At 37.1% G+C, this 13,247-nt stretch overlaps 1 protein-coding gene across 1 annotated transcript in view; it reads right to left on the reverse strand.

The window, feature by feature from the left end:
- Positions 1-13,247, reverse strand: part of EFCAB7 (EF-hand calcium binding domain 7) — a 49,650-nt gene that overhangs the window by 16,466 nt on the left and 19,937 nt on the right. The window contains exons 7-9 of the mRNA XM_004025906.5: positions 10,103-10,244; positions 4,321-4,430; positions 655-812 (exon numbers count right to left, since the gene is read on the reverse strand). Coding sequence (XP_004025955.3) covers positions 655-812; positions 4,321-4,430; positions 10,103-10,244 — 410 coding nt within the window. The remainder of the gene's footprint in view (positions 1-654; positions 813-4,320; positions 4,431-10,102; positions 10,245-13,247) is intronic.

Genomic DNA, 13,247 nt, shown 5'->3' on the forward strand with positions numbered 1-13,247 from the left:
CCTCTTATCAAACTGAAATTTTGTATCCTTTCACCAACATATCCCCAACCCCCCCGACTACTTCCAGCTGCTATAACCACTCTTCTACTCTCTGTTTCTATGGGTTTGACTTTTTAAGATCCCACATATAAGGCTGGGTGTGGTGGCTCACACCTATAATCCCAGCACTTTGAAAGGCTGAGGCAGGATGCTTGCTTGAGGCCAGGAGTTTGAGACCACCCTGGGCAACATAGCGAGACTCCCATCTCTTTAAAAAAATTAGCCAGGCATGCTGGCAAGCCCCTGTAATCCCAGCTACTGCTACTCAAGAGGCTGAGCTGGGAGGATCACCTGAGCCCAGGATTCTGAGGCTTCAGTGAGCAATGATTGTGACAGTGTACCCCAGCCTGGGTAACAGAGCAAAACTCTGTCTCTATTAAAAAAAAAAAAAAAGTTCCCACATATAAGTGAGATCATGCAGTATTTATCTTTCTGTGCCTGGCTTATTTAACTTAGGAGAACATCCTCCAAGTTCATACAGGTTGTTCACAAGAGCTGAATTGGTGAATTAGAACCTGAGGATGGGGGTGGGAGCTGGCCAAAGGGAATAACACAGGCTATTAATATCTATCCAGTCTAGATGTTATAATTCTAACATTAGTAAACAAAACTTACTTAAATTCCTTTGTAAGGAATAATTCCCCTGTTTCATCTCTATATACAAGTTGGGCTTCATCTGTTACTGGTTTTATTTTTTTCCTCAGCCTACAGCCAGTTGTGGAAGGAATTAACCAGTAAATTCCAGGTCCTAGTTCACCAGTCCATCCAAACACCTTTTCTCAAAACAATGAAATAAAACAATCATCAGTCTTAATCTTTTCATCTTTTAATTTAAAGCTTTTAATATTTCTTCTGAAAGGGACACATTAGAAATGATTTTTAAATCAATATTTACAAATTCTATTATAGTCCTATCAGTCTTTTTACAGGTTTCAAATTCTTTTTGTTAATGGTAATCCCATTATGAGATCATTAGATACAGCAGTTCTTTATATATTTTTGAAACAAATGCCTAAAACTGTAATAGGTAAGTTATATATCTTCTAAATCTTCCCCAACAATCTTCAAAAATATCTGTGATGCAAATACCTTCAACAGGAAGCAAAGATAAATTGTAGGGTAATTTTTTAATGCAAATACTGAGCTCCTTTGAAAAAAAGTAATAATATTCTAGATTATGGTTTCCTAATTTGATTCAAATATATGATATCTAAATCAGATTTCAATGACATAAAATAAAAATTAAATATATTTTGAAATGGTTTACTATTTGTATAAATTAATCACATTTGTAAGAGCTCAATTATGTGGATGAAAGCACTGGAACTTCACTTTTTTTAATGTAATATGGACTATAAAACAAGACACAGAATCCCAAATAAACCAGCTTTATATGAAATTCTGTTTCCTATCAAATGTTGGATATTTATCATGGGTACCAGAACATTTGTATAGGAAAACATTTTATTCTCCAGTTCTATAAAAGAAAGCAGGCTGGGCATGGCGGTTCACGCCTGTAATCCCAGCACTTTGGGAGGCCAAGGTGGGTGGATCATTTGATATCAGGAGTTTGAGAACAGCCTGGTAAACTTGGTGAAACCCCACCTCTACTAAAAATACAAGAATTAGCAGGGCATGGTGGCGGGCGCCTATAATCCCAGCTACTTGGGAGGCTGAGGCAGGAGAATCACTTGAACCCGGAGGTGGAGGTTGCAGGGAGCTGAGATTGTGCCATTGTACTCTAGCCTGAGTGATAGAACGAAACTCTGTCTCAAAAACAAAAAACAAAAGAAAGAAAGAAAGCAAATGGTATCTCTCTATGTACCTCCTAAGAGCTTTTTGGAGCCCAAAGGTTTCCTATAAAAGCTAGCAGCTGTCTCTGTTAAATATATTAAATCTAAACAATTCTTAGTTGTGTGTAATAGCTAAGTGCCCTTCAGCACAGACTAATCCAAGAGAATCCTTTCACGTATTACGTCCAAAAATTCCTTTTAAAACCCAGGTATAAGGCCAGACATGGTGGCTCATACCTATCATCCCAGCACTTTGGGAAGCCAAGGTGGAAAGATTGCTTGAAGCTAGGAATTGGAGACCAGCCTGGACAACATAGAGAGATCCTATCTCTAAAAATAACAACAACAATAATAATGCATCTATAGTCCTAGCTACTTGAGATGCTAAGGCAGGAAGATCATTTTCACCCAGGAGTTCAAGGTTACAGGGAATTGCATCACTGCACTCCAGCCTGGGCAGCAGAGTGAGACCCTATCTCTAAATAAATAAACAAACAGACAAACAAAAAACAACTTAGGTATATTTTAGGTCATTCTGGAGACTCATATATGAAATAATGTTGCTCATCTAAGTTCTGGGTTTAGTTCCATTTCTGCCCTGGCAACTCAGAGAAATCATAATCTTCTTAAGGTCACCAGGTCCTATTTTGATACAAGAAGAAATCCAATATAACCGAAAGTCATTTTTAAGACTAAATGTTGGCCAGGCTGGTGGCTCAAGCCTGTAATCCCAGCACTTTGGGAGGCCAAGGCAGGCGGATCATGAGGTCAAGAGATCGAGACCATCCTGGCCAACATGATGAAACCCTGTCTTTATGAAAAATACAAAAATTAGCTGGGCATGGTGGCACGCGCCTGTAGTCCCAGCTACTTGAGAGGCTGAGGCAGGAGAATCACTTGAACCCAGGAGGCAGAGGTTGCAGTGAGCAAGATCGCAACACTGCACTCCAGCCTGGCGACAGAGCAAGACTCCGTCTCAAAACAAACAAAAACGAAATGTTTACCAAATCCATCCTTTGAAAAGCATAACCTTTGAAATTGGCTAGATGTAGACTCAGGAGTGAAAAACCAGATCTTGCTGCTTCCTAATATATATTATCCCATGATCCTTCCTTATCTCCACACATAACCTTGCATTGCCACTGTGGATGACAAATGGAAAGTTTTTTCATGGGCACAAAACTCATCTATAAGAAAATAATTGTGAAAGTATAAATACAAATAAAAAATCCTTTGTAAATATAACATATTACAGGTAAACAGAAGCCTATAAAGAGGTAAATAGAAACTCATGCAAACTCTATTATAATTTTGCTATATACTAATTTTTTTACACATGCAATCTCATAAGAGAGTAATTTTACCCAAAACAAAGTGGAAACAGCTACTGTTTTAGACAATGCTTTATCTTGAACTTAACTTTGTAGTCAGTTCTGAAGAAGAGTTTAGTCAAAACATTAACTTCAGCCAATTTTATTTGTTTCTTGCCTATTCTTGTCTGTAAGGAAGCCTACAAAAAAGACTTTTATATAACATTCTATCAGGGAAATGTTTGTGTGTCATTGAGCCTATATAAAGATTAAATATGATATTGCAGTAAGCCCTTAAATAGTATTATTTCTGTTTTGTGTAGCAGATGTATTTTGTAGTCCTCATAAAATAAATAGCCACATTTATGTATCGGCTTCACATATTTGGCCTCTGAGTAAATATACTATTAGAAAAGATCAGAACAACCCATGGGCAACATATAAAAACATTTAAAAGCATTTTTTCATATCAATCTATTTTTGAACCCCATAAAATAAGTCAAGCCTGAGGACAGTAATCTTAAGTTTTTCTGTTTTGCAGTAGTAGTATAAGTAAGACAAACATCTACAGCAGCTTTTCCAAAGTCTTGAATTGCTTGCATTTAGGGAAAAAAATGTACTGGCATCAACCTTTTTTATTGAGTATATCAAATGTTCACACATGAGACATCAGGGCATTTAGAAAAGATGAAAGTAAGGTACAATATTATACAACTTAAAAGGTATAAGCCAAGACTCAAGACTGCCAACCAATCCTCAATTCTTTATTTAAATTTTTTTTTAGAGACAGGGTCTCGTTATGTTGCCCAGGCTGAAGTACAGTGGCTATTCACGGCACAATCATAGAATAATACAGCTTTGAACTCCTGGGCTCAAGTAATCCTCCTGCTTCAGTTTCCCAAGTAGCAGGGACTTCAGGTGCATGCCACTATGCCCAGCTCCTATCCTTAATTCTTAAGAAATCACAGCAAACCAGAAAAAATCCTTATAATTATTCAATTTAATTTAATTTAATATGATTAAATTAAAAACATAATATCTATAGTGTTTAAGTGCTGTTTATACCTTAATTGGAAGGTATATGAAAGCTTAAAAAATAAAATATAGAAACATACTTTCCCCAAACTGCAGTTCATACTATATTTAAAAATTAAACATTAGAAAATAAATATGTATACTTCTCTATTTCGTAGTTCGGTAAAACACACAAGCTGTAGATTTGCTTGACTCTCATTTTCCTTGAGAATATACAAGGCAGTATCAACGCATAACCAAGGGGATGGTTTTCCTACAAACAAAAAAAAAAAGCCCAAACACCTTAAAATAAGCAATCACTATCTATTCTTTCCTATATAAAAAATAAGTTACTAGTTTCTTCTTGGATATTTTCTTTAGAAATACATATTCCATGTTTTTTTTTTTTTAAGATGGAGTCTCACTTGGTCACCCACGCTGGAATGCAGTGGTGTGATCTTGGTTCACTGCAACCTCCACCTCCCGGGTTCAAGCGATTCTCCTGCTTCAGCCTCCTGAGTAGCTGAGACTACAGGCATGTGCCACCACACCCAGCTAATTTTTGTATTTTTAGTAGAGACGGGGTTTCACCACGTTGGCCAGGATGGTCTCGATCTCCTGACCTCATGATCCACCTGCCTGGGCCTCCCAAAGTGTTGGGATTACAGGCGTGAGCCACCACACCCGGCCCATATTCCATTTTTTATGTGTAAACATGATAGCATTTGCAATAAGGCACAAACCTAAATACAGCAACCTTGTGAGAAACATTTTCTATATACTCACTTTCTAAAAATCATAACTTTTCTTGAACTCATCAAAAGCTGAGGTTGCAGGGCAACCAATTAGCCTGAAATCCAAGGAAAAACAGACATTTTCAGAAAAAAAATAGGATTTAAGTACTGGCTTACCTGTGGTGGAGCACACGAGGAAGAGATGTCAGACATCTATGTGCTGACAACCCCAAAATTTATATCTTTAGGATCTTTCCTCTGAATGTTAGACCCATATAACTGTGTATTTAACATTTCTACCTGGATTTCTATTTCCAAAACTGGACTTCCCTAGTCTTTTTTTAAAACGCTGCCCATTTCAGTTAATGGTAACTCAGTCTTTCCAGTTGCTCAGGTCAAAAATCTTGGAATCTTCTTTAACTCTTTTCTTTTCTCACATACCAAGACCAATCCTTAGGAAATCCTATGGTTCTGCCTTCAAAATATACCCAGAATCTCTACTACCCCATCTCCCGCCAACATCCTGGTTCAAAGCATTGCCAGTCCTCTTCTAGAATTCTACAATAATGTCCCAGCTGGATTCCTTGCTTTCTCCTGCGTATCCTTCCATCTACTTTCTTTTTTTTTTTAATGTTTCAAATCTATTTTTAATGTTGCTTGTCGAACATTAACATTTTCACAATTCCAGAAATGACATTAATAAAAATATAAACAAATTGATATAAAAATCCGTGTAGACTAAGCTAGAATTTACAAACTCTTAATAAAAGGTGTATCTAAGCTTTCTCAATTATGGGACAACAAATAATAGACTTCATTGCTCCATACTAAAGTGGTATTTTTGACTAATCACAAGGAAACTTAAACTACTGTATAGTTATAATCATAGGTATTCAGTCCAAAGAGGAAAAAAGTTTTAGTGGTACTATGAGAACCTGTATCTCTGAAAATGTTAGCTCCATAAGTGTAAGCACTCCCAAAGATTATAAGATAATAAAATGTGGAAACAGGCAAACTATGGGGCGATTTAAAGTTTCTACCACTTCCTAAAGATTTTCTTCAATAGAATCATTCGTGCTAAGTGGATAAAAGTTACAAATTACAAAAGAAAGATACAGAATACATCCAATAACAAATTAATCAGACTGAGGAATATTTAGTGTAAAACTGGCTTAAAATTTTTCATCAGAAGAATTTCTCAACATCTAACCCTATAGCAAATAATACAAATAACAAGGAAATTCTTCAAGCAGTTGGCATTTCTTCAAAACACAAGGGTCCAACTATAAGAAAAATATCACATTATTCAAAGTCCTAGAGAATTAGAGGAGAATCTGTACTACTCATGTTTTTGCATAAATTCCATGATTTATAAATAAATAAACCCAAAATATAAATTATAAACATTTAATTTCAGTATAATGTAGACAAAAACAGCAGCTAACTTGTCATCTTTCACAGTAATTTTAACATAAAAGGTTTAAACATTTATTTTGCCAATATATTTTTCATTGCATATAGGCTTAAAAAAAAAGACAATGGAAGTTATAAGTAATCCCTTGACATGTGTAAAATAAAATTTTTTAGTAGATGGGAATGTATTGATGATAGTCTCTTATTTCTTCTCCCAGATATGCAAGCGATATATCTAAATACTTACTAGAGCCAAATCTATCTCAAAAGTTTAGGTCATTTTTTTTTCCTTTTTGATAGTATTCAATGAGAAATAACACTTTAAATAAAACTTTTTCCATGAGGAAGGTACAGTAATTATCCACCTCCTGGATAGTTACTCTCCTGTAGTCCTCTGAGTAAGCTCCAAACTCAATCCGTACTCCAAGTAACAGACTTAAGATGTTCAATATTGGAACTCTTTGGCATCAATTAAAAAAGAAACCTTGGTAAAAGCAGAATTTACAAACATTTTGTTCCTTGCAGTACACCTTTCAAAAGACATCTTCATCAAATAGGTAAGAAAGGTAAGAATTGCTGAGGTAAGTAGAGGTCTCTTTTATTATGGTCTTCACTCTATCATTATTAAACCTTAATCTCATGTCCTGTTCCAAAGCATTATGTGAGTATTCAATCAAAGAAGTGAGGCTGTTCTCCAGAATTGGTTCTCTGCTACAGGTCAAAACCGACTGCGCCAGCCTTGGCGAAGCTCCGCCGACTGCCCTTTGCTCCAAGTAATTTTTGGCGATTTTTAAAGTAATTTTTCCGGCGGAGTCATAGTGGCGCTATACTCTTGGATAGGTTATCCTGTCTCTTCCGCTAGATTGATGAGATCAGGCATCACTCGAAAATGGCGCTGAAAAGTGCTGAGGCTCCTCATTCAAATTCGTTAGAGCCAATCCTGCCTTCTACCTACTTTCAATACAGTAACCTAACTGCTCTTGTTAAAATATAAATCAGATTATGTCCTGCCTTCTACTCAAAACCCTCTAATGGAGCAGAGAGTTGGGAGAATATTGCTCCTTTCCTAACAATAAGAAAAAGTTAATGAACTACAAAATCATAACTTTTCTTGATCCCATCAGAGCTGGGGTTACAGGGCAACTATAAGCTTAAAATCCAAGGAAAGACAGATCTTTCCCAGGAGAGACGAGATGCAAGCACTGGCTTACCTGTGGTGGAGCAGAAAAGCAAGAGATGTCAGGTACCATACAAGTGGAAGAAGAAGAAAGAGGGCAGAAGAAATATTTGAAGAAATAAGGCAGAGGATTTTCTAAAAATAATGAAAGGCAACAAGCCAGATATCCAAGAAGCTCAGAGAACCCCAAGCAGGATTAATACCAAAAAACAAAAAAACCCAGGCAACAGCATCAACAACAAAAACAAAAACTACCTAGACACACAAACTGCTGAAAATGAAAGATTAACGTAAAATCTTGACCTTATATATGGAGAATAAAACTCAAAAAAACGAGGGGGAAACCTCATTTCTCTGATCAAAAGCCCAAGTCCTAATTATGACAAAAAGAAACCTCTTCCTGATTTTGTCCTTGTTTCTCCCTGGTTTCATCTCCTACCACTCTCTCCTCACTTACTCCATTTGAGACACTCTAGCCTCTGTTCTTCTAACACCAGTACACTCTCACAGAGCCTCTGCACAGAGTATTCTCTCTACCTGGAATACTCTGCCACCTCCTCCACTCTTCACCCATCCCTTCCAGCACCATACACCCACAAGGCTTACTCCCTTGCCTTCTGTGGAAGACAGCAAAAATGGCTGTCCCCCTCAGTATCTACAGCCTTTTGCAATGTGACTTTGCAGCTTTTCCATCAAGAGATCAAGTCTATTTCCCCAGCCTATGAATCTGGACTTGCCTTGTGACTTTCTGTGAGCAACAGAATATAACGAAGTAACATTGTGCTGGTTCTGAGCCCAAACCTCAGGAGATTCTATTGTGCCAAGAGAACAGGTCCAGGCTAGTTTACTGAAGGATTATTAAAGATCATATGAGGCTGAGTCAAGTTGCCCCAGCTGGGACTTCATACATAAGAAAGAACCCAGCCAAGATTAGCAAAGCCAGCCACCAGCTAACCCGTAGCTAACCATAACTGTGTGAGCAAGCCCTATAGAGAAAAAACAAGCCTGGCTCAGACTAAGAACTAACAGATCTACTGATTCATGAGTGAACAAATGTTTAATTGTATTAAGCCACTGAGTTTTGGGGTAGTTTTTTATGTAGCAGTTGGTAACTCATACATCTCTTTCAAAGTCTTTATTCATATGACACCTTCTTAATGAAGCATATACTAACCACTCCATTTCAATGGCAACCCACATTCCCTCAGCATTCACTAACCCCCTTTCCCTCTGATTTTCCCATAACACTTATCACTTTCCTACATACCATGTCATTTACTATTTATTATGTTTATTATGTATTTTTCCCTCACTAAAATTTAAGTTGACGAGGGCAGGGATTTTTGACTTTTTTTAACCCTAATGTGTCCGAAACACCTAAATTGATGTCTGGTATATAACGCCCTCAATAACTATTTGATAAATAAATGAATAAAGGAATCTTGCTAATAAGAATACAGAGAATTAACAACTACACTGAATTTGCAGGGCTATCTTGATTCCTCTCTCTGAAAAATAACTATTGTTATTGTCATTTAAAAGTATCATCTGCCAAACATTATACGTATCCCACAAGAGATGCAGTGAAAACTTTCAAAATCTCTACTTTAGGAGGGAAAAAGAATGGGGGGGTGGGAATCCTTTAGTAAGAAAATGCTTGCATGTAAACATTATAAAAGAAAAATAAATATTGATTTAGAACAGCCAACATCAAAAAAGGTTATCTAGGGAAATCACCCTTATAGATAGATATCTTTCATTGCTTAAAAATTACATAAGCATTTTAGACACTAGAAAAGTATTAATTTTTATCTAGAATATTACCATGAATACAAAGATTATTAATGAATATTGTCTAAGTCACAGACAAAGGGTTTTGAAGGTATTTAAAAATACTTTCAGCTTCATATTGTTCCAAATTATCCCCTTGCAGTACTTCTCTTTGACATATTAATTTTAAAAATTGACAAACGGAAAAAGCTAAGATTAATTAGCAAATAAAAATTTAGTTCTGGCTGGGCACGGTGGCTCACACCTATAATCCCAGCCTTTTGAGAGGCCGAAGCGGGTGGATCACCTGAGGTCAGGAGTTTGAGACCAGATTGGCCAACACGGTGAAACCCCGTCTCTACTAAAAATACAAAAAGATTAGGCGGGCGAGGTGGTGTGCACCTGTAGTCCCAGCTACTCGGGGAGGCTGAGGCAGGAGAATCACTTGAATCCAGGAGGTGGAGGTTGCAGTGAGCCAAGATCGAGCCACTGCACTCCAGCTTGGGTAACAGAGGGAGACTCCGTCTCAAAAAAAAAAAAGTTAGTTCTATATCATGAGGAAACCAGTTAACATTTTTTTTCTTTTATTTTCTTCTATCTTAGCTGTAGAAAAGTTTGGAAAAAGTTCTTATTTTTAATAAAACATGCTTTAAACATACAAAGCAATCTACTTGCTTTTCATATGATTAATACAGTTCATGTATAAGCCAACACTTTCTTGAAATGTAACCATAAATTCTTACTTAGGCAGATTATTTTCTTCCCTAACTAGGACTATGGAATACTTACATAAGTACTTTCAAGGAGGGTACAAATTGACATTTTAAAAATATACAAAAAACTTAAACTTGCCTTCAACTTGACTCAGGTTTAATGGCTTAATTGTTAGATAAACCATGGACCTCTGAGCTATTTGCATCCTGTACTGATGACTAATGATTTCACCATCTTCTTCTAAGAAGAAGCAACCTTTTGATTGCATGTGTTGCCAGTCCTGAAATGAAGGAAAAAATTATTTCAAACAATATTTATTGTTTCCAGTATGCATAGTAATGAGGAGAAAACACAGGGGGATATAAAAGAAATGTCAAATATAATCATTGCTCTCCAGGAATGTGCAACATAGTTAGGAGGTAAAAAACAGACATAACAAAATCCTATTATACACAGGGCATGGTGGCTCACGCCTGTAATCCCAGCACTTTGGGAGGCCAACGTGGGCGGATCACCTGACCAACATGGAGAAACCCTGTCTCTACCAAAAATACAAAATTAGCCGGGCGTGGTGGCACATGCCTGTAATCCCAGCTACTCAGGATGCTGAGGCAGGAGAATTGCGTGTACCTGGGAGGCAGAGGATGCAGTGAGCCGAGATCGCGCCATTGTACTCCAGCTTGGCAACAAGAGCGAAACTCCATCTCAAAAAAATCCAATTATAATTGGCAGTAATATATGGTTAACACAAAAAGATAATTATACATGCAAAAGAATTTACTATAATCTAAGTTCCTAAAATAGTGCCTAACACATTGGCTCAACAAATATTTACTGTCTAACTGATTGGGGTTGGGGGACTGATGTAAACTGAGTGTGCAACTGATGAACTATATCATAAGAATAGATAGCATTTCAATAATGAAAAGTTAGGAAAAGATATAAGGTAAAGAAGAAGTAAGAAAAATAAAGTTGGCTGGGCGCGGTGGCTCACATCTGTAATCCCAGCACTTTGGGAGGCTGAGGTGGGTAGATCATGAGGTCAGGAGTTCAAGACCAGGCCGGCCAACATGGTGAAACCCTGTCTCTACTAAAAATACAAAATTTAGCTGGGCATGATGATGAGTGCATGTAATTCCAGCTACTCGGGAGGCTGAGGCAGGAGAATCACTTGAACCAGGGAGGCAGAGGTGCAGTGAGCCGAGATCGCACCATTGCACTCTAGCCTGGGCAACAGGGCAAGACACTGTCTCAAAAAAAAAAAAAAAAAAGAAAGAAAAGAAAAATGAAGTATTGAATAAAAGTAATAAATAAATATGTTGCTGTAATAGAATGAGATTAGTGCTAGGAGCACAGTAAGAAGGAAGAATTAAGGATTGCTAAAAGAAATATATTGAAATAAAAAATGACTTTAAATGTAAGAGCAAAATAATTGCTTCAAGTGTAGATAACTAGAAGCATGCTGAATAAAAGTTTCACAGCTGGCCGGGAGCAGTGGCTCACGCCTGTAATCCCAGCCCTTTGGGAGGCCAAGGCGTGTGGATCACAAGGTCAGGAGTTCAAGACCAGCCTGGCCAACATGGTGAAACCCTGTCTTTACTAATAATACAAAAATTAGCCAGGCACGGTGGCATGCGCCTGTAGTCCCAGCTAGTCAGGAGACTGAGGCAGGAGAATTGCTTGAATCCGGGAGGCAGAGGTTGCAGTGAGCCGAGATCATGCCACTGCACTCCAGCCTGGGTGACAGAGCGAGACTCTGTCTCAAAAAAAAAAAGTTTCACAGCTACAGAACAATGCCGATGAATATAAAATATCACTTTTGAGAAAGACTTTTCTATATTGGCTTTACCATTTCTTGGTCTAGCCAAATCCCTTCTTGTCTGAATTCATATATGGGATCTCATAACTAGAAATGAGTAAAACTTGGCCAGCCACGGTGGCTCACACCTGTAACCCCGCCGAGGCGGGTGGATCACTGGAGGTCAGAATTTCAAGACCAGACTGGCCAACATTGGCAAAACCCCATCTCTACTAAAAATACAAAAATAGTTGGGCGTGGTGGCGCACACCTGTAATCCCAGCTACTCCGAAGGCTGAGGCAGGAGAATCGCTTGAACCTGGGAGATGGAGGTTGCAGTGAGCCATGATCATGCCACTACACTCCAGCCTGGGAGACAGAGTGAGACTCTGTCTCAAAAAAAAAAAAAGAAAAGAAAAGAAAAGAATAAAACTTGAAAATGGCATCTTGGACACAAAGTAGAAGATTCTTTATTGAAGTTACGAGAAAATTGTGTCATTACCATAGCTATGAAAAGCATACCAATGCTTTTCACTTTATTAGTAGGCTTGCCTACCTGAAATGTAAGTAAGAATATTTAAATAATAAGTTCAAGGCTTTAATAATATTGATAACTACTGAAAAGGTGTATGCTAGCTGTATAACAATAACATCATAAATGTTTTCTAATTCATTATAGAAAGATTTATTATGGCACTGCAAAGGCAAAAATAATTTACATTGAGATCGGTTTCATGCTCACATTTTTAAAAGAAGACTAAATTATCCTAACATACTTACATCTCATTTTTCTATTTTATGTCACAATTATTTTCATATTTTATTAAAAATCTCTATAATTCTAATGCCCTACTTAGATTTTCATGTAATCCTTTCTAATACTGACCTTATGTAGAAACCTATTTTTTACATTTTAATAAACACTGCTTTATGTTCTGCTTTTAAAAATTAATTTTATATCCAAAATATTTTGCTGTTGAAAACGAATAAAGCTAGAGGACTCAGACTTTCTGATTTCAAAACTTACTACAAAGATACAGTAATCAAAAGGGTGTGGTACTAGCATGAAAACAGACATACAGAACAATAGAATAGAATGGATAGCCCAGAAATAAATCCTTGCTTATATGGTCTAATGATTTTCAAAAAGGGTGCCAAGATCATTCATTGAGGGCAAGGACAGTCTTTTCAACAAATGAGGCTGGGAAAACTGAATATCCATCTGCAAAAGAATAAATTTGGGCTCTTTTCTTATGCAACACATAAAAATTAACTCAACCTGAAGACCTAAATATGCTAAAATTATAAAACTCTAAGAAGAAAACATAGGGGGAAAGCTGACGCTGGATCTGGCAATGGTTTCTCGGATATGATAACAAAAGCACAAGCGACAATCAAATAAATCGGAATTCATCAAAATTAAAAACTTTTGTGCATCAAAGGACACAACCAACAGAATGAAAAGGCAATTCATGAAATGGGAGA

The sequence above is a fragment of the Gorilla gorilla genome, chromosome 1 (genome assembly GCF_029281585.2).
Source record: "Gorilla gorilla gorilla isolate KB3781 chromosome 1, NHGRI_mGorGor1-v2.1_pri, whole genome shotgun sequence".
Taxonomy (NCBI): Eukaryota; Metazoa; Chordata; class Mammalia; order Primates; family Hominidae; genus Gorilla; species Gorilla gorilla.